This window comes from Prinia subflava, chromosome 4 (assembly GCF_021018805.1).
Source record: "Prinia subflava isolate CZ2003 ecotype Zambia chromosome 4, Cam_Psub_1.2, whole genome shotgun sequence".
Classification (NCBI taxonomy): domain Eukaryota; kingdom Metazoa; phylum Chordata; class Aves; order Passeriformes; family Cisticolidae; genus Prinia; species Prinia subflava.
Window position 1 is genome coordinate 18,559,790 of NC_086250.1, and position 18,353 is coordinate 18,578,142.

Sequence of the window (18,353 nt, forward strand, 5' to 3'; positions counted from 1 at the left end):
GTTGTCCAACACAGCAATTCTCCATCAGATCAGACGAGACCAGGTGACAGACACGTGCCGAGCAAACAGTGTGTCCAGCAGGAAGCGCCGTGTGCTGACACCCAACGATCTCAAGCACCTGGTCGTGGATGAAGACCATGAAATGATCTATTGCTATGTTCCCAAAGTGGCCTGCACAAACTGGAAGAGAGTCATGATGGTTTTGACGGGAAGAGGCAAGTACAGTGATCCGATGGAAATCCCGGCCAACGAGGCCCACGTGTCTTCAAACCTGAAGACTCTCAACCAGTACAGCATCCCAGAGATCAACCACCGCTTGAAAAACTACATGAAGTTCCTCTTTGTTCGTGAGCCTTTTGAAAGACTGGTGTCAGCCTACAGGAACAAGTTCACCCAGAAGTACAACACTTCCTTCCACAAGCGATACGGCACCAAAATCGTGAGGCGCCAGAGGAAAAACGCAACCCAGGAAGCTCTGCGGAAAGGTGATGACGTGAAATTTGAAGAGTTTGTGGCATATCTCATTGATCCACACACCCAAAGAGAAGAGCCCTTCAATGAGCACTGGCAGACTGTGTACTCCCTCTGCCACCCTTGCCACATTCACTACGACCTCATAGGAAAGTATGAAACACTCGAAGAGGATTCGAATTACGTTCTCCAGCTGGCGGGAGTAGGCAACTACCTGAAATTCCCCACCTATGCAAAGTCTACGAGAACTACTGACGAAATGACCACAGAGTTCTTCCAGAACATCAGCTCCTTGCACCAAACGCAGCTGTATGAAGTCTACAAACTTGATTTTTTAATGTTTAATTACTCAGTGCCAAGCTACCTGAAATTGGAATGAGGGATGGGTTGGGGGGAAAGAGGGGAGAGAAAGCCTGTTTTATTTAAGATTTTTATTTGTCATAATAAATATGGAGAATGGGTTATTTTGTAAATTAATATTTTCTTTTTTTGAATGATGCTGCGAGCAGCACAGTCAAAATTATTTAAATCAACTGTAAGAAAGGACAGCTCTCTTTGCAGGGTAACGGGATTGTGACGATCTAGCTGTAGAAATGAATAATACTGCTACACTGTTTAAACAAATGTTAATTGTGTTGTGGTGAATTTCATTGATCTTGCATTCCTCCAGTTCTAATTAATGTTATTTATACTTATTTAAAACATTGTCTCTTGGTAGGTTTCACTTCAGCAGCAGAGATAAGATAACAAGTGGACAAAAGGAGTCTGGTTTTGTGCTTTCCTTGACTGAACTTGTTCTGGGTAATAATGTTCTTCCATTTGCCATTGATGCAGGTAAATATGGGAATGGTTCTGGATACCACACGCTTTGAGAAGAGTGGTGAAAATAAGTTCTTTGGAAAGTGATGTTGCACTCAATACCAGTACAAAATCTATCTTTCTAGGCTGAAAAGGAAAAATAATTCTGATTTGGGTAGACTCGTGATAAGAAATGTGAATGTATTCTTTAGTAAGAGAAACCATGAACCTTTTATAAGTCTTAATGAATTTATGGAGAATATGACCACTCCCACTGTATCTTAATTTTGAAGCCTCCCAGCCTAAATGAATTGGGGATGGTCCATCAGAAAAGAATCAGCATTTGGAAAGTGACTTTAGGAGATTTTTTGAATGCCCAAAGCAATTGTCATTGACTTAATTCATATCCAGGATGGAGCTGTGGGGACCTCCATCCTCTTCAAATCATGCATCTCTAATTGATCCTAAGAGGGGCAACCAAAACTGGCTGGAGAGACACTGATCATGATAAGTTGCTATAAACAATCTGGGCACATAATTTGAAAACTCAGTCACATTCATGTTGATTCTCTAAGCATGCAGGGCAATATAAAAGGTCTCATCTTCCTACATGCTGGTTTTGTGGCTTTTTCCTAGGGAGAAGAAGAATCCTTCTTTTTTAGTTGATACCTAAATGCCATTGACAGGAATTTTTCTAAGTTCCAGTGAGTTAGAAATTCATCTAAGTCATCTCTAGTGTAAGACTATGACCTTTTTTCTTAAGGGGAATGTCTCAGTAGCAGTTGTTTTGTGTTTAACAGCTTTTGGGGATGGCAGATTGTTTTGGGTAAGCAAATAGTAATCTATACACAGCAGATAAACAATGAAAAACGGGATTTCAGTGTGGATCTGTTAGCCAGCTAGTGGGAGCAGAAGGTCATGCTTCTCCAGATGTTTGCTTCAGTTGAATGCTGGTGAGGGAATGTTCTGGAGCCACCTCAGTGCCCGCAGGCAGCTGATGGGCAAAAGGAGGCAGAGCCTAAATTGAGGCACTTGTGAAAATATAAGATCTGTTTTTAAGTTGATAGATGGTTAAAAATGGGGGGTTCAGCTGAAGGCAGAGCTGTTTCAACAATATCAGAGCCAGATCCTGAAAAAATGTCAAATTGTACAGTAGCCAGTAATATCCACTGAATTATATTAGTTTCCAGGACACATATGTGATTAAAGAAGAAAAATAGTTTGCATTTTATTTGATAGAAGTAAGTTGCTGAATAAATCTCTTTGAAAAACAAATTAACATAACAAACAGCAACTGAAGTCCTTTCACAATTGGATTTAGTCTTAGGCAGGATTCAGGTCATTATTTTTTGTATCATACCATACAAATAAATCTCTTATCCATTCTGGAACAGCCACAGTTTTCATAACCCAGGCCTTATTTATAACCTGAAGCACTGGGCCAGTGGCTGACAAGGGGCTGGCTGGCTGTGTCTGGCACCTCTGAATTCCTGATCCATCGCTGATTGCTAGTTTTGTTTTACTTTAAAGCAGTTTGGTCTCATTTAGAGTATGTGGGGCTGTTGCAAGTGCCTCTCACTGTGTGCCCTGGCTCTCTTACATTCCTAGTTCAATGGTTGTATGTTTGTTAAAAAAGCAACTGTCTGAGGCAGGTTCCACTTTCCCCCTGCCCCACAACACTTCCTACAAGCTATTTGTGTGCTAGTTTGGTCTTGCATCCCACAGTGCTCATATTTGGGTCCAATTTTTGTCTCAGTTAGCTGTTAATCCATCCAACAGAATGTGATTTTTTTCATTTAAGACAAAAGTTGCTTCAGAAAGTAAATATTTAAGGAACACGATGTGCTTCCCCCTTTCTTTTTTGTACTTTTCTCTGGCATCATCACCACATTTTTATGCCTCTGAAATATTCTCTGTAGTTTCACAACTTTGGAGACATAAAACCTCTATATGGTAGCTCTAACAGAAAAGCTTTAGGTGCAAAGCACATTCAGGAGATGTGAGTGGTGACTGTTGCTCCAGCTGGGATTTTTAGCAACAGCTTAGGGTTGGATTACCCAAATTCTGGCTCCCCACAGAAGATAGCTCTACAGGTGGATGCTCAGCACTGAGAAGGCTTTGATGTGGACTTCAGTAAGTGCTTGAAGTCACTTGCTTTTGAAAAACCTTGAACCCAAACTACTACAACCTGGCTATTGAGTGTGTTTTATCTATTTTGAGGTGCTGTGAATGGGCTGTAGATCTGTGTTTAAAATGAACAGCTGACATGCTGGATATGGTTGTGTCCTGTGCAGTGAGCAGCAAGCCCTCACCAGCTCAGAGCAGGATGACAAATATTTGTTAAGGAATAGCCATTTCTTTTGGTCTGTTGGCTGTGCTGTTTTGTCTGAGCCAAAAAGTCTCTCTTTCCACTGAAGCCACACAGAACATTCAGGGTTGTTCATGCTCATGTCAGTGAGCTGGCAGCCACCTCCTGCAGTGGGGGGCAGCCAGGAAATGGGTTGGTTTTACCCTCTAACCCCTCACTGGGTTTCCCAGCTGGAGGAGAAGAAGGGCTGGTCTGCTCCTGAGTTCTGCCTCTCTCCTGGCTCCATTTCTGCTGTGGCCACAGCTGATCCTGCGAGACAAATGGGCAGCACGGAGTCACAGCAGAATGTAAAATACTTAAAATAAAAAGACATGCCCTTGGGGCTGCAAGGGCCGCCCGGGAAGCTGCTGTTGTAGAAGGGTGTGCATTAATTATGTCAAGTAGTGATGAGCACAGAGAGGACCCAGTGGCAGAATTCCTGCTCCCCACCTCTGTCCCCAGCCCCTCCAAGCTGCTGGAGCAGTGATCCTCATCTCTGAGCAGCTGATGCCTCCCTGTCCTTTGGCAGGGCCAGCGCTGAGCCCAGCAGTGCTGGTGGCTCTGTTCTTGGCACGATTGCCACAGCTGAGGGGTCATTCCCCCCAGGTGGCCCCAAGCACCTTAACCTGGAGTGCAGGCTGGAATTGGCCCATCTGAACATGGTGGTGGCTTCTGGGTGCTGGGATGTCCCCCCAAACCTGGCTCAGTCCATGCTTTAGCCTCTTCATAAACCACGTCCATTATGACAGAAACGTGCAAACTGCCTGAACCATGCGCTGTGTAAGACAAGTGAAATAAATAATCCACAAGCAGAAGTGCTTTTAGAGTAAGTTGACCCCAGATGTTTTAGGGTTTCACTGTAGTCTGCTGCACTTTTCAGGTACAAAAAGGGACTGTCCTTACTATTACTCTTGTTACAGAGAGTGTTATTTTCTTACATGCATGCACAATACAATGTGTACGAATAATTTAACATCAATGTGGGGTTGGATTTTTTTTTTTAACCTATTTGTATGCAGTAGAAGGCTTGTTGTAGAAAAGTATCTCCTCATACTTAAATATACTGTTAATAAAGAAAAAAAGATAAATTATACATTGCCAACACAAGTGTGAACTGCTCATGAATCTTTCCTTAAAAAAGCCATTCAAGCCTGATTATTTTTCTAAGTAACTTGAATTAAATTGAAGAAAGAAAATTCCTCTCTGTGTGCTTTATTTATGGCTCATGCTTTCAGGGCAGGTTTTTCAGGGTGGGATTTTTGTCTGCAAAGCTTTGCTTTCTCACCTGCCTTACTGTATATTGTGGGCAGGACACACAATAAACTCAAAATTATCTACTCCTGTGGAGCAGGAGAAATCACTTGGTGTGGTGGGGGTCAGTGGGCAGAGCAGTCAGGGAACCAAGCCCAGGCAAGGGGGAACCAGCAGCTGCAGAACTCAACCACGGAGGGAGGGAGGGAGGGAGCTGGGGGCTTTACAAAATTGAAATCACATGCACACAAACCCAGAAACTTCCATTTTTGGGGTAATGGAGTAAGAAATGGCCTTTCTGCACAGCCCGTGGGTGCACAGCTATTGGGTTATTTCCTTCATTGCTTGTAAGATAGCGGGAAGAAAAGACCAGATCCCGATACTGCCGCGGAGACTGACAAAACTGGATTTGCACAGTGGAAGGAAACTTGAGGATTTGTCCTTTTGGCAAGCCTCAATTTTTCCATTAAATAATTGCAAATTTACAAAACCCTTTCCTGTTGGTACCCAGCAGCTGCCCCATGGTACTGGCCTCAGGCAGCTGCTGTAGGACAGGAGAGCTGGCAGCAGCAGGGCTGTGAGCAGCACCCTGGCACTGGGACATGGATGTGGAGCACTGGGGGATGTGACAAAGGGGCAGGATCCTGTACAGCTGAGGTGTCCTCCGGCCCAAATAAGAGATTAAGGCCAGCAGAGATGATACAAAGTTTGAAGAAAGACTGTTCCTGTGGTCATAACATGCTCCCTGTGAAGGCATGAACTCCAACACTTCCAAACCTTTGTTTGGATGAAAACACATTTAATTCAATTCCATCATAATTACAAAAGAATTAAAAATATGGGGAATGGGAAGAAAAGATAAAAAAAATCAAGCAAGTGCAGCCAGCAGCAGAGCAGAGACCAGAGCAGATGCTTGCCAGCCAGCAGCACTGTGCCTTTCACGAGCTGTGTTACACATCATCGCGTACAAGACTCCTGATGCCACACCAAAATATCTTGCTCTTCCAGTTGCATTCACAACTTTGCCAAAGACTGAAAATTTTGATATATTAGAGTCTGGCTTTATTTCTCAGTGTACTGAAAGACGTATCCAAATGCCACCTCCCCAGATTGCATGCTAATCAGTTTAAAAGGAAATCTATTTTAAAAGAGGAACAATCAACTTCATCTTCTCTTGGCATGACAAGAAGCCAACTGTTTCCCCTGTTACTTGAAATGTCACTCTATTGGTGTGCTCGAGCCTCTGAGATTCAACTCACTGTCAATAAAAAACAGCTGCTGGCTAAGTCAGAGGCATTTAGGATCAAGGGTAGTTTACTTATTCATGGAGGAAAAAATACAGAAAATATTACTGTTCCTTTAAACATTGTTTAAAATATATTTAGCCAATATTTTAATAACATAACTGGCTGACATTGACAGTCCCTATGTCTTTTTTGAGTAAAAGCAACCTGAGCTAACATTCCTTTAGGTGTTCAGGAGCACACATCCTACCACTATTGAACAAATGGAGAGATCATTTTTAAAAATTAGACACAGCATTTGCAGTAAAATTATGTGGGTTTGAAAATCTCATTTCAATCAGAGTTTCTAATTAAAAAACAAGCAACCAGCAAAGCTGTTTTCCTCAGTCAGAGAAAAAAATCAATCCAAAGTTTATGCCCTGGTTTCTCTTTTTTTTCACTAATACATAAAGCTGTCAGGGTAACACACAGCTGAATAATAACAGTTTAACCATTAGGCTTTGGCTTATTCTAAAAACTAGAATTTTACTGTGACAATTCATGACTTTTTAGCAGAAAGAGGTCTCTGTGCTGTCAGCAGGTATTTGCAGCCCTATATTAAGTCCAAATCTGCAACCCACAGCAGCCCCAATTTCCCATAAAAGCTTGTGCAAAGTCAGGGTTTAACCTTTACCTAACCCTTTCTTAGGCTCAGTTTATTCAGACTTCCTTTAGCAGATAAAGCTAAAGACTTCCTTTAGCTACTCTAGCTAAAACTGATTTAGTTTTATGTCTAAAGTAGAGGGTTATTTTAAAAGTGATTGCTCTATGAATGAAATCAATTGCTGCATTTTTTACTAAAGAAATTAATTTAGAAAGAAAGGTCAAAGCAGAGCAAGCAGCCGTGCTGTGGAGAGACAAGCACTGCTTGCAGTAGTGTCCAGGTAAATGCTGAGACCTCCATTCAAGAAAAACAAAATATATTCCTTTCAGGAATTACAACTATTCATGATTTATTATGAAATTTACCTTCCGTTATATGGAAGGACATAACAACTTCACTAGCTTGAATTAATTTTGCAATGTGTTTTTCTAGTTCATCATGGAAATGCTCCTGCTCAGTGTGCAATATGATTTTACATGCTAGATGTAGAATTCCCAAAGCAGATGCTTTTAAAGCCTCCCTTTTTCCCTTAGAAAAATTTCAAAAACGAAATCCACAATTTTTTTCATGAAAAAAGCTCTTGAAGTCAATGGTGCAAAGATTAGAAGGAGTGCAATTCAGGTGAGAAATTATGTCTGCATAGCTGCAGAAAAGTGGAAATAGCCCTCCTATTCCTGGTCCTGTGTTGGAAAAGAGATTCCAGATTATTCTGTGGCTTTCAGAGGCTTCCTGCAAACAGGGAGACAGCTGCCCTCAGAGCATGAGTGCCATGGGTCTTCCCTAGTCCACAGAGCTGTAAGCCATACCTTCCTAAAAGCAGAAGAACAGGGGGGAAAAGAAATCTCCTTTTATTGGGGCTGGAGCAGAATTCTATATAGGTATGGACAGGACAGAATGGATTACAAATAGATATCCTTATCTAGCAGAGACTTGACCATAACTGGAAAAAGACAAGATAACTAAGAAATGAGCTTTTGCTGAACACCTCCATTCCATAATATGCCAGAAAACTGGATGCAATGTAGTTAGAGCTGAATGAGAGTTAACAACCAGAAAGGTGAACATTCATTAGTTTCGTCTCATGTCATTGTGAGAGGGTTCCTATGGTAATAGGACATTTTTCTCCTTCTTGTAACGAGTGCTAAAAATGTTTGTTTCTCTTAGTGCCAGTCTAAAAGCTATACAAATTCCAGAGGAACATGCATTCACATGTTTTAATGCCAAGGCTCTACAGTCAGGCTCAAAGCAGGGGGTTTATTTCTCCCTGAGGGGTGAACACTGTCACAGCTCATGTCAGTCTCATGTACGGGGCACAAAACCACACATGGGGTATAGCAGAGCTGCATTTCCTGCTCTTTGGCTCAGTAACTTTAGAGTGCTTCCAAAAGTTTTTTTTTTAAAAAAAAACTGATGCAGCTTTCTAATATGGGAATAGAACAAAGGCCAGCTAGAAGTGAAACGATGGAGTAAGTATGTATTTTTGGATCTGAATTCACAGTTTCTTAGATCTTTCCTTTTGGACAAATAACATGCAGGTTTTTTAAAGGTTTCTTTTTTTCAAAGGCCTTGTTCTCTGCTTTTACAGGGGGACCACAGTCCCCATACACATGTGATAGACTTACACACTGCCATAGAACTTGGTGGCCTTAGTGGGTTGGGTGTAAAGAAGCCATAATAGCAAAGCATGAAGATGAAATAAATGAAAGAGAGAGAGCTGATCAGCCAATCTCCCTGTATAAGACAAATACAGAGCCTGCTTTTGTCTCCAAATCATCCAAACTTTTGTCCAGAACTTGGTACCTGAGCTGATCCCAGTTACCTAAATGGTCAAGCTTAGCAAGCTCACTTGGATTCTGGAAATCCTCCAAACTCCAGAGGTACTCATCTATTTTAAGTGAAAGCTACCCTTCATCTCCCTGGAACTGGAATTAATCAGACATGTCTGATTAATTTTCCTATACAGTGAGTAAAAATTGGTTCAGTCTTCAAACCAATTCACGTGAAGTGTGTTCTGATGTTACTCCAGAACTCTGGATATTATAAGGTAATAAAATAATTAGTTATGTCAGTACTGAGAAAATAGAAACAGAAAGGGGGAAAAAAGGGCTTTGGATGATCTAAAGTTAACCATAGTATAAGGATTCATAGGAAAGTAGTGGATGATTGCTTCTCAGGTATAAAACAAGTACTGTTGTTCATAACTTTTGAAATACCATTTAGAATGTCAGATTTATTAAAATACTATTCTACTGTACATTGAGAGAACAGATGCATTAATCCGAACCAGGAGGTGACAGAAAAAAGTCATTAAACAGACAAAATCTTTTTAAAGAAGCTATTCATAGTAAAACTTAGAATGTACACCTGAGAACTTAGCATTATTAAATCCTGAGGATCTGTTCAGAAGTCAGTAGATGTCTACCATATAATTCATTCAGGATTTCATTCGCACCCTATTTCACCTGCAAAAAGCAGATTTAGAATTATTCAAAGAAAGCGTTTCCTTGACCTTTTAAGACTTTAAGCAACTCTTGAGGAGGAAACAATCTCCCAATAGAGCAAGTTGAAGAATGCTAAGTAAGGAAGAAGCATATTTCAAGTATAGTTTGGACTGAGAAATAAAAGCATAAACAGAGGATATGATAAACTAGCCTGCATGTTAAATAATCAACAAGCAGGACTTGAAATCAAATCATTCTTTCAGCTGCAGAGAAGGTAAAGCCCATCCAGGCCAGCCAATGCTGAATGACTCCTGCTCTTGGGTACCCATCCAGAATATGGCAATCTTGTATATTTAGTAAACATACTGGTTCTTAGCTTTAATTATGAATTATTAATGTCTTGCTAATATTGGATTCCCCAGAGTATTCACGCACAGCATGATGATCAAATTTAACAGAAAGACTTTCCTTTAGGACTATCAGATTGAGGCTTTAATCAAAGCACACCTTTTCTTTACCGACCTATATATACAAAACACTGATTTTTTAAACTTCAGATACATAAGGGAAAATTACTTTAAGATTACTGAGATTACTGAGCAACAGACTGATGTGCTTAGGAATGGATTAGAAAACACAAAACAATGTATGGGATCACAAGAAATCTAACCAGAAAGAAAAGAAAAATCCTACTAAGAGACTTCACAGCGCCCCCAGTCCTTCTGGAACTGTGTGTGAACATTACCTTACTTTTTTCAAAGAAGATTATTGTAATTCAGTTACCATATCTTGTTGCCATTTTCCGCACCTCTAAAGAGACTATCTCATTTGCAATAGCAATTTTACCATTACAATAATAATAAGGAATCTCAAATGCTTCATTTCACTAAGTACTTATGCTACTGTTTGCTGACATGTATTCTGAGCTGTTCTTGCACTTAAGAGAGCTTTTTGTGATCCTCACAACTGAAGTGAAATATCAAATATGTTAAAAAGATGACAGGTCTTATTTTGAATCCTGATTCTGCAAACTATACTGCATTTGTAAAGCCTTAATCCTCATGCTCCTCTAATCTTTGCATGAGAAGAGTCTAATTTTGTTTGCAGATTGTAAAAAGGAGTGAAATTAATTTGCTGCTCGCCAGTTTCTCATCAACATTCTAAAAATCCCAGTGAAATTAATATATTAAACATGGGAGTGGGAGATAATTTTGCCAATTTAGACATCACAGATTAAGACAAGGTGTACAGTAATGCTACAAAAAATCAAAATATTGATCTACATATGTTAAAACAAGAATTCTCCCCCATGTCAAACAGCATAATAAAGCAGAGTCACAATCCTGGCTATATGATTACTGTAAAAAGAAGCTGGAGTCATTCAGTAGCTCACTGGAATGATAATTTTCAAAGCATTACACAGGAAAAGAAAACACTTGTGGTATGAAACACTACTGACTCCACATTTTAAAGCTGCACCTGGCTGTACTTTGTAAATGAGATTATCCCTTTTCATGCACGCTCACAGAGCCATTGAGATGTCACAGAACCCTTCAGAATGGAAAATTACACACATTTTAAATAACCTGCCTGTACTTCTGCTTACCTTAGAGAGATTTCTGAAGTAGAGGGAAAAACAGAGCAGACAATAAGAATGGGCAAACAAGAGCACTCCAAGAGTTGCTCAGCATCAGGTTACAGACAGTACCTTGTAAGGCAAACCACCTGCAGCTTCTGGCTGGTCTAGCTCATCAGCAGAACGAAAATGGAACAAGAAATTCCAGGAGCAGCTTTAGGATGACCCACAACTTAAATGAGGTGAGCTGATATATGCAAGAATCAAAGGAAGTGCTCCTTGCTGACTCAAAAGCGAAGAGATGTGAATCAGCCATAGCCCTAATTAGGCAGATTATAAAAGATGGTTTGAAAGAATCTTCTGGCAGGCTGAGAGGAGGAAAAGACTTAATGAATTTTAATACCAAGAATCATCATTTTATCTGCAAGATTATAAAAATGGCTGCTTTGATAACAAGAGACAAAAACATCTCAGGATGTCCCTTTCAATTGTATGTTTTAAGCAGTACAAAAAGCACACTATTTGTTTCTGACAAAATTTCTGCTAACATTTCTTACCCACCCATGCAGTGAAGTAATTCACTATTACTGGGCTGTGTTTAAAAAATCAAGTAGGTGGAACACTGTGAAGAGGTTGACTTGACTAAAGTTAAAATTGGTTTAGGGAGCCCAGCTTTTGAGTACTTGAAAAAATTCTCTGGTATCCAAGCACTCTTTTGTGCCACCTCCCATGTTATCCTCATGGCTGGAATACACAGAATGTGGTAAGAGCTTTTTGCCTTCTCAACACGAGGTAGCAGAGTTTGCAAAGCCTGTAAGTTCCTAAAATGCTCCTTTCACACAGGAATCAAAACCTTTCCACATCATAGATTATTTATTCCTTGTTCTTCCAGATGTCAAGGTTTTCCCTGTTTTATCAGTGTTGCACTTCTTTCCTCACTCAATCTCCTCTTTAATCATATCTGAAAGCATTCTTTTTTCTCCCCTCACTTCCACCCTTCCCTAAAGTATCTCTTTTTACACCTCTTCCCCAAGTCCTTTCAACACAAGTTATATTTTTCTTCCCTTCCTCAGAAACAAGTTTGGCTCTGCCTTTTGATTCTTTTCTCCAAATAACTTCCTTCTGTTTGCTCTTGCCTCTCATAATGAATGCTGTGTGAAAGTCTGCACCTTTTTCTTTCCCACAAGATGGGTTTTGCTCTCACAGCCATGCAGTGGACTTTCCCCTTTTTGACATACCAAATTTTCCCATTACGCTTTTGCATCACTTATTGTTTCCAAGCCCAGATTATTTCAGTCTGGCTATATATTTCCCTTTTTCGAATTTGACTTAATTTTACCCATATAACATTTCTTCCCCAGTTCAGTGATGTAAAGTCACACTGTACCAACAGTTGCTTAATTACTGGGAAAATATTTAGGATACTAATCACTAGGGATACTGCCATGACTAAATACTACAAGTCTCTCATGCATTGGATAGGCACAGATCATAGGTATCTCAAGAAATTTTAATTTTTAAGAATCCTGCAATTCATTTGAAAATGACCTTAAAGTCCAGTATCTCTAATAAGTGCTTGAAATGTCAGTTGAGTTGATTCAGATGGCAGTTCTAACAGAAATAAAAAAATTTGCATCTACAGCTGTATCAAAAATAAATAATCATTATTGGAAAAAACTGAGTTACTTCTATTCCATTCAAACAATTTAATATTTCCTGCAATGCTACAGACAAGAAACTATTTTAAATAACATTAATACAAACTAAAAAAGTCAGAGAACCTGAAGTAAGAAAGATTTCATCTTTCTCTCACATAATAAAAGACATAATATATATGATTCATTCAAACAACTATATTATAACAGTAAGAAAACACTTACTTAAATAAAAAGGTTTAAATGAGGAGCTAAAAATTCAGGCATCTAAATCCATGTGTAGGCACTGAATAGCTGGTTTAATTTTCAAAGTTTCAAACACTTTGAACTTCCAAAGATTTTAATGTGACCAACATATATAGAAGTCCCATTAACACTTTTCCATGTAATCTACTCATCTGAGTAGGTCCATCAAATTAAAAAGTATTTGTATGCATACAGAACGTGACTAATGTTTACAGGATCAAACCATATGTGGCTATATGGATTCAGCTGTCTAATTTAAATCTCAAAATTTAAAACTTTCAATCACAACACTTAAAATACAATTTGTTTATTTCATTATGCATTTAGGATGTATGCTATAGTCTTTTAAAATATATGCTGTGAGGAACTCCCAGTAGATTTTAAAACAGAGCAAATAGTACCTTTTTTTTTCAAAATGGCAACCAGAGTCCTCATGATCAATGTATTATTTGAAACATTCAGGTCTACAAATAAGAGAAATCACTGAGAAAGCCATAAATCTCCTTATTGACAATATTATTTGCATGGCTTGAAAGCAGAGATTTCTGATTAGGAATTGATGACAGCTCTGGAATTTGAGACATTTATGTAACTTCCTAAGTGCCTATAAAAGAAACTTCATCTTTTATACTGTAAGTTTCAAGCAGGGTCAGTATATACACTTAAATCAACACCTCTAAATACTTCATTAAAATCAGGATACTGGCCATCACAATACCATTAATATCAGTTAGTTAAACATCTTTTCAGTTGCTAAATTAACATACACTTTTCAACACAAGGAGTTTTAATCACTCACCCATTATTATTGACCAGGTCAGTGTCATATTATTATTTGCCTTTATTATTTTTGTTCTAATAAATCCCAACAGCAAAATAATTAGGTTGCTCATTTTAGCACAAAGAAAATGGGCTCAGTCCTGCAGACACTTTTCAAGTGTCTAATTTTATAAACGCTGAAGGTCATATTCTTCTACAGAAAATAAAGCCTGTGACAAAATGTGTGGACCATAACAGTCGTTACTGGTATCAAGTATGCAGTGGTCAGAGAGCTGCAGCACTGAAATTGCAAGGCAAGAAGATATCTTCAACTCTTCAGGCAATTTAAAACTTGGTAAAAGGATTTATCTGCCCTTCATTGTGTCTACTCAAATATCTTTAAGCTACCACCAATTCACATTGGTTTCAGAATAAAGCTCTCAGGTATCATAGTTCCATCCAAGTTTTTAAAAGCAAACCAAACTAAAAGCATTAAGGCTCTTTTATGTCTGTATCAACTGGATTTACTTAGACCAAAAGGAACAAACACTTTGAGGACCCTCAAGTGGAGTGATCGGTCTTGTCGATATTCCAGGAAAAGTCATTGCGTCTGTTGGAATAATTAGTCACCAACATCACCATCTCTGTCACCTATGAGCCACAGAAAATGAAAACCTATGGCTAATAAGGCAGTTCCAAGCAGATCTCCCAGTGCAGTAAGATAAGGGATAGAAAAACTGTCAGGGTCTTTTCCTTTTTTCCAGAAGTGGTGCACCATCCAGTCAGCAATCCACAACAGAGTAAACACCTACACAACATCAAGCAAACAAAATCTGCATTATTATCATGTAAGTTACATCAAAAGGAAGTCAACAGCCAACATTATTGTCTCCATACTAGACCAAAGTGTTGTACACCATTGCTTTTGAAAAATATAAATAATTAATATGAATGAACTTCAGACAATTAAAGCTCCCCACAAACAGAGAGAGGGACACATAGACAACTTCTCTCAATCACATGCATTGCTGGAAGGAACATTTTGAATTACTGACAGCATTTTTTATCCAGACTATGCTTGAGGACTCCTAAAAAAGGCAAGAAAAGCCAAAAAAGTTCCACCAGTCAAGCAACTGCACTTCTCACACAACAGATCATTCTGTACACAGAGAGCATAAGTAGGGCTTTGAGATAATTCAGAACCAAATCATGTTGCCCCACAAGTGTATACTCAACCCAGGCATAATTCCTGTATCACAGGTCTAGCACTGACCTGAAATCAGATGTGATATAAAGAGTAAACAGGTCAAATTAAGAACAGTTTCAACTGAGTTGTGTGAGCTGCAAAAAATGGCCTAGAACCTACTTCTGTGCCTGAAATACCATCCTCAGCCCTTCTGTATTAAGGCAGACCTGCAATATACATTATGAAATTGTCACTTCAGGCTGAATTTCTCCCAGAGTAAAAGATCTAATTCCCAGCTGTGAATGTCTTAACATTTGAGAGGCTTGATCTTCATACTAAAGGTATGCATAATTATTAAGCCAAGTATGCATAATTATTAATCCAATTTTAGAAAAGAATCCTTTTAATGTTGTACAGCTGTATGATAAGAGATTCTGGTTCAGTGGAATCATGTGGTGTGGAATGGCACAAGATGAATGGAGAAAGGACCACTAACTGAGGTTCATTCTTCATTTCTTCTTGTAGCTTCTAAGGAGCTGCTTAAGTTGAAATAAATTCTGTATTCCAGGTATTTTTAGCTAATCAGATCTTTAAGAAGGGTAAACTTAAGACATGTACTACCATAATTCATTTTAAAAAACTGTACTATCTACATTTAAAATAATGTAGGTATCAAAATAATTCAGTATCGAAAGTAGTAAAAAGTACAACAATAATATTTTACTTACTACATAATCAATTATTGGCACCAAAAGCATGCTTATAAATGTATATACTCATGGATTGAAATATGGATCAGCAGGATGCAAGACACTTCTCCACTATAAGTACAGCAAAATGAATGTCATACAAATAATTGTGTTGAAAAAGTTTCTCTATTAATCCTTGCTTTACAAAAGTATATGTTAAAATACAAGGCTGAATTTATAATTTAAAAAAAAAAAAAGAGAGAGAAAGGAGGAGTATTTGCCTAATGAAAAATGCATGGCTTATTTATATAAATGTATCTTTTGAAAAGGGAACTCTGTAGTCTAAGCTAATTATGCAAGTCCTAGGTGTACTGACTGGAATCCAAACAAATATATTTAAAACAGATGTTTTCTTTGGAAGACTATCAGATTCCTTGAGTCAGCTCCTTCTTCTTACAGAGACAAAAAGAGGCCTGTTTATAAAAGATCCTGTACATTCCCATCTCCTACAGGATGTGCTCAGAAGACGCTGCAGCGCCCCACGTCCACAATAGTTATGCATGTTCCACTGGAAGATGAGAGCATTCATTCCAAGAAAAATATACACTGCATTTATATAACACAACCAATTAGACATAACAAACTCGGTCCAATTTAGATGACAGTATTCTCTTTTGAGTCTTAAAAATCACATCATGAAAACCTTTCAGTTGCTATATGTTTTCCATCCTGAAATAACTGACTTAAACTACAGTGTTAAATGGGCAGTTTGGAAAGTAAGCCTTTGTGAACCTTCCCAAATAATTATTTTTGCTGTATTAATGCATGGGTGCACAACAAATAATGCACATTATAACAAGCCTGCATTCTGTAAGTCATAAGAAAAATTTACAGCAGATTGTACTAACTGGTGCTTGTGACAGTATGTGATGGCAATTGGAACTTAGTGCTTACAGATTATGGGACTGCAGTTCCAGCCTTCACTTTGGTGAAGAAATAATGCTATCATCCATCATGCATTTGCATGGCTTGAAACTCACTAACTTTTAAGAATTATACTTGCTCACATCAGTTTGTAATGCAAGACAGAATCAATGTGACTAAGACTTCAAGAAGATTTTGCTTCTCATCACTGTTAAGAGAAGGCAATCAAAGTCATCAATCAATGATTATTTTGGGGAAAAAAAAAAAAAAGCAAAGGAAAAGAAAAAAAAAAGAAAAGAAGTTCCCTACTATGAGTTTGCTGAATTTTTGAAAGACAGTCTTGAATTCAAAGTGATAAGTGACTCATAAAGATCTGACAGATAAAAAAAAAAGTTGTAAAATAGACATTGCAAGATGACACTTCACGATTTATTTATCAGTGACAGATACTTCTGTCAGTAAATTGATGCAGATGGCACAGCATACAAACACTGCATTTCTGCCCTGCACTCATGCTATGAAGAAGAAAGCCTTCCTTCTACCAAGTGAAAACCAGCTGGTTTTGAGGGAAAAATAAATTGATGAACATCACAGAAAAGACTAATAACACAGTACAAAAATTAGCTGGTTAGTGTGAAATGCTGTAGAAAATTAGTAAGAAAAGCTTATAAATACATGCAGGACTGTTCAAGATGTGAGCTGGAATTATTTAGCATAGAAATTATTTAATATAGAGAGTTTTCTGAAAAAAGGAGATGAGTAGTAGAAGAATTATGAAACAAAGCTCTAGGAATTCTTCGAGACTGAAGGATGAAATAACTGCATGGTTTAAGAAAGGGAAAAAATAACTAAATGTCTATGTATATAAAAAGATCTGGCTAATAAAAGGGAGACACTCAATAGTCACTGATCAAGAAAAAAATGCCTCAGAGACAGGATTGCAAAAATACTAGCAAAATTCCAGATGTTTCAATAGCTTAAAAGGGAAATCATGCTATATTATTATCATTATTACAGGGGAAAAAATCACAATCAAAAGAGAGGCAAATGAAACTAAAGGCATGATCAGACTTAGACTGCATTTCTAAAAATCACCCTTCAGTCTCACTGTCAAAAAATGTCCTTGGAAGCAGCAGAATACAACAATAAGAGTAGGAAGGAGGGGAAAAGCTTGAAAAATCCTAATGATGAAGACTCTAAAAATAAGGAATATAAGTATTCATATTATTTTGTACAACAAAGGATGGAAATAGGGAGTAATTCTTGATACTGAACTTTCTGATTCAAATTATGAATTTCAGATTGGAACTGAAATTGAACATGAATACTTACATATGAGTAAGCTTTACTATTTTGAAAGTTCAGATCTTATTATTGCAAGGCTAGAAATGGGAACATCACACATTATAAAGCAGGGGTTTTTTTCCTTCGTTATTGTGCACAAAATTTACTGTCATTCTTTCAAGATCTTTAGATACAAATAAAAAAGTAAAGTTAGGTGAAAAAACTTTTTTTTTGATCTTTTGCATGTAGTACATCTCTATTTTTTCATGGAAATAATTTTTTATGATTCCTAAAATGAGAAAATACTGAAACTCTATTATTTAAAATAAAAATACACAACTCATTCCAAACATTCTTAATACTGTCTAGACTTCTTATAGCCTAATTAATAAGTTGCAGGATGCTATAATATTTTTATTGTTTCTTTCATCTGGATTGTCCATATGTCATCACTAGATGCATGTCAAACAGTGATAAAAGTGTAATATTCAAATGAAGAATATTTGTAGAGCAGAGTAGAATTGTTCACTTTTATATGAATTTATACATTAGTTGCTGTGGGAAGTGAATTCTAAAACCAAACTGGAAAATTAAACTGTTAAACTACTTGTTGCTAGTACTGATGATTCCAACTTAAATTTTTTCCATCTGAAGGTGCATTACAAAATAGTTGCATTCTATTACTTTAGACAGGAGAGACAGATGTAAATAAACTGAGCTAACCTTATTTCAAATGCATTTTAGGTCTCTTTTCTTTCAAAATTATATTGACTCAATATAATAACTTCCCTATGAAAAAATCCTGCAATTACTGGATAAGAGCTCTTACAAATCTATGA

At 37.8% G+C, this 18,353-nt stretch overlaps 2 protein-coding genes across 3 annotated transcripts in view; one reads left to right on the forward strand and one right to left on the reverse strand.

Moving 5' to 3' along the window:
- The window catches only part of CHST11 (carbohydrate sulfotransferase 11), a 161,024-nt gene extending 154,836 nt beyond the window's left edge, over nt 1-6,188 (forward strand). For both annotated transcript variants that reach the window (XM_063395727.1, XM_063395728.1), the window contains exon 3: nt 2-6,188. In XM_063395727.1, coding sequence (XP_063251797.1) covers nt 2-850 — 849 coding nt within the window. In that variant the 3' untranslated portion in view covers nt 851-6,188. The remainder of the gene's footprint in view (nt 1) is intronic.
- Nucleotides 6,189-13,498: 7,310 nt separating this feature from the next.
- Nucleotides 13,499-18,353, reverse strand: part of SLC41A2 (solute carrier family 41 member 2) — a 43,106-nt gene continuing 38,251 nt past the window's right edge. Inside the window, exon 11 of the mRNA XM_063395726.1 lies at nt 13,499-14,239. Within this exon, the coding sequence (XP_063251796.1) occupies nt 14,054-14,239 (186 nt within the window). The 3' untranslated portion in view covers nt 13,499-14,053. The remainder of the gene's footprint in view (nt 14,240-18,353) is intronic.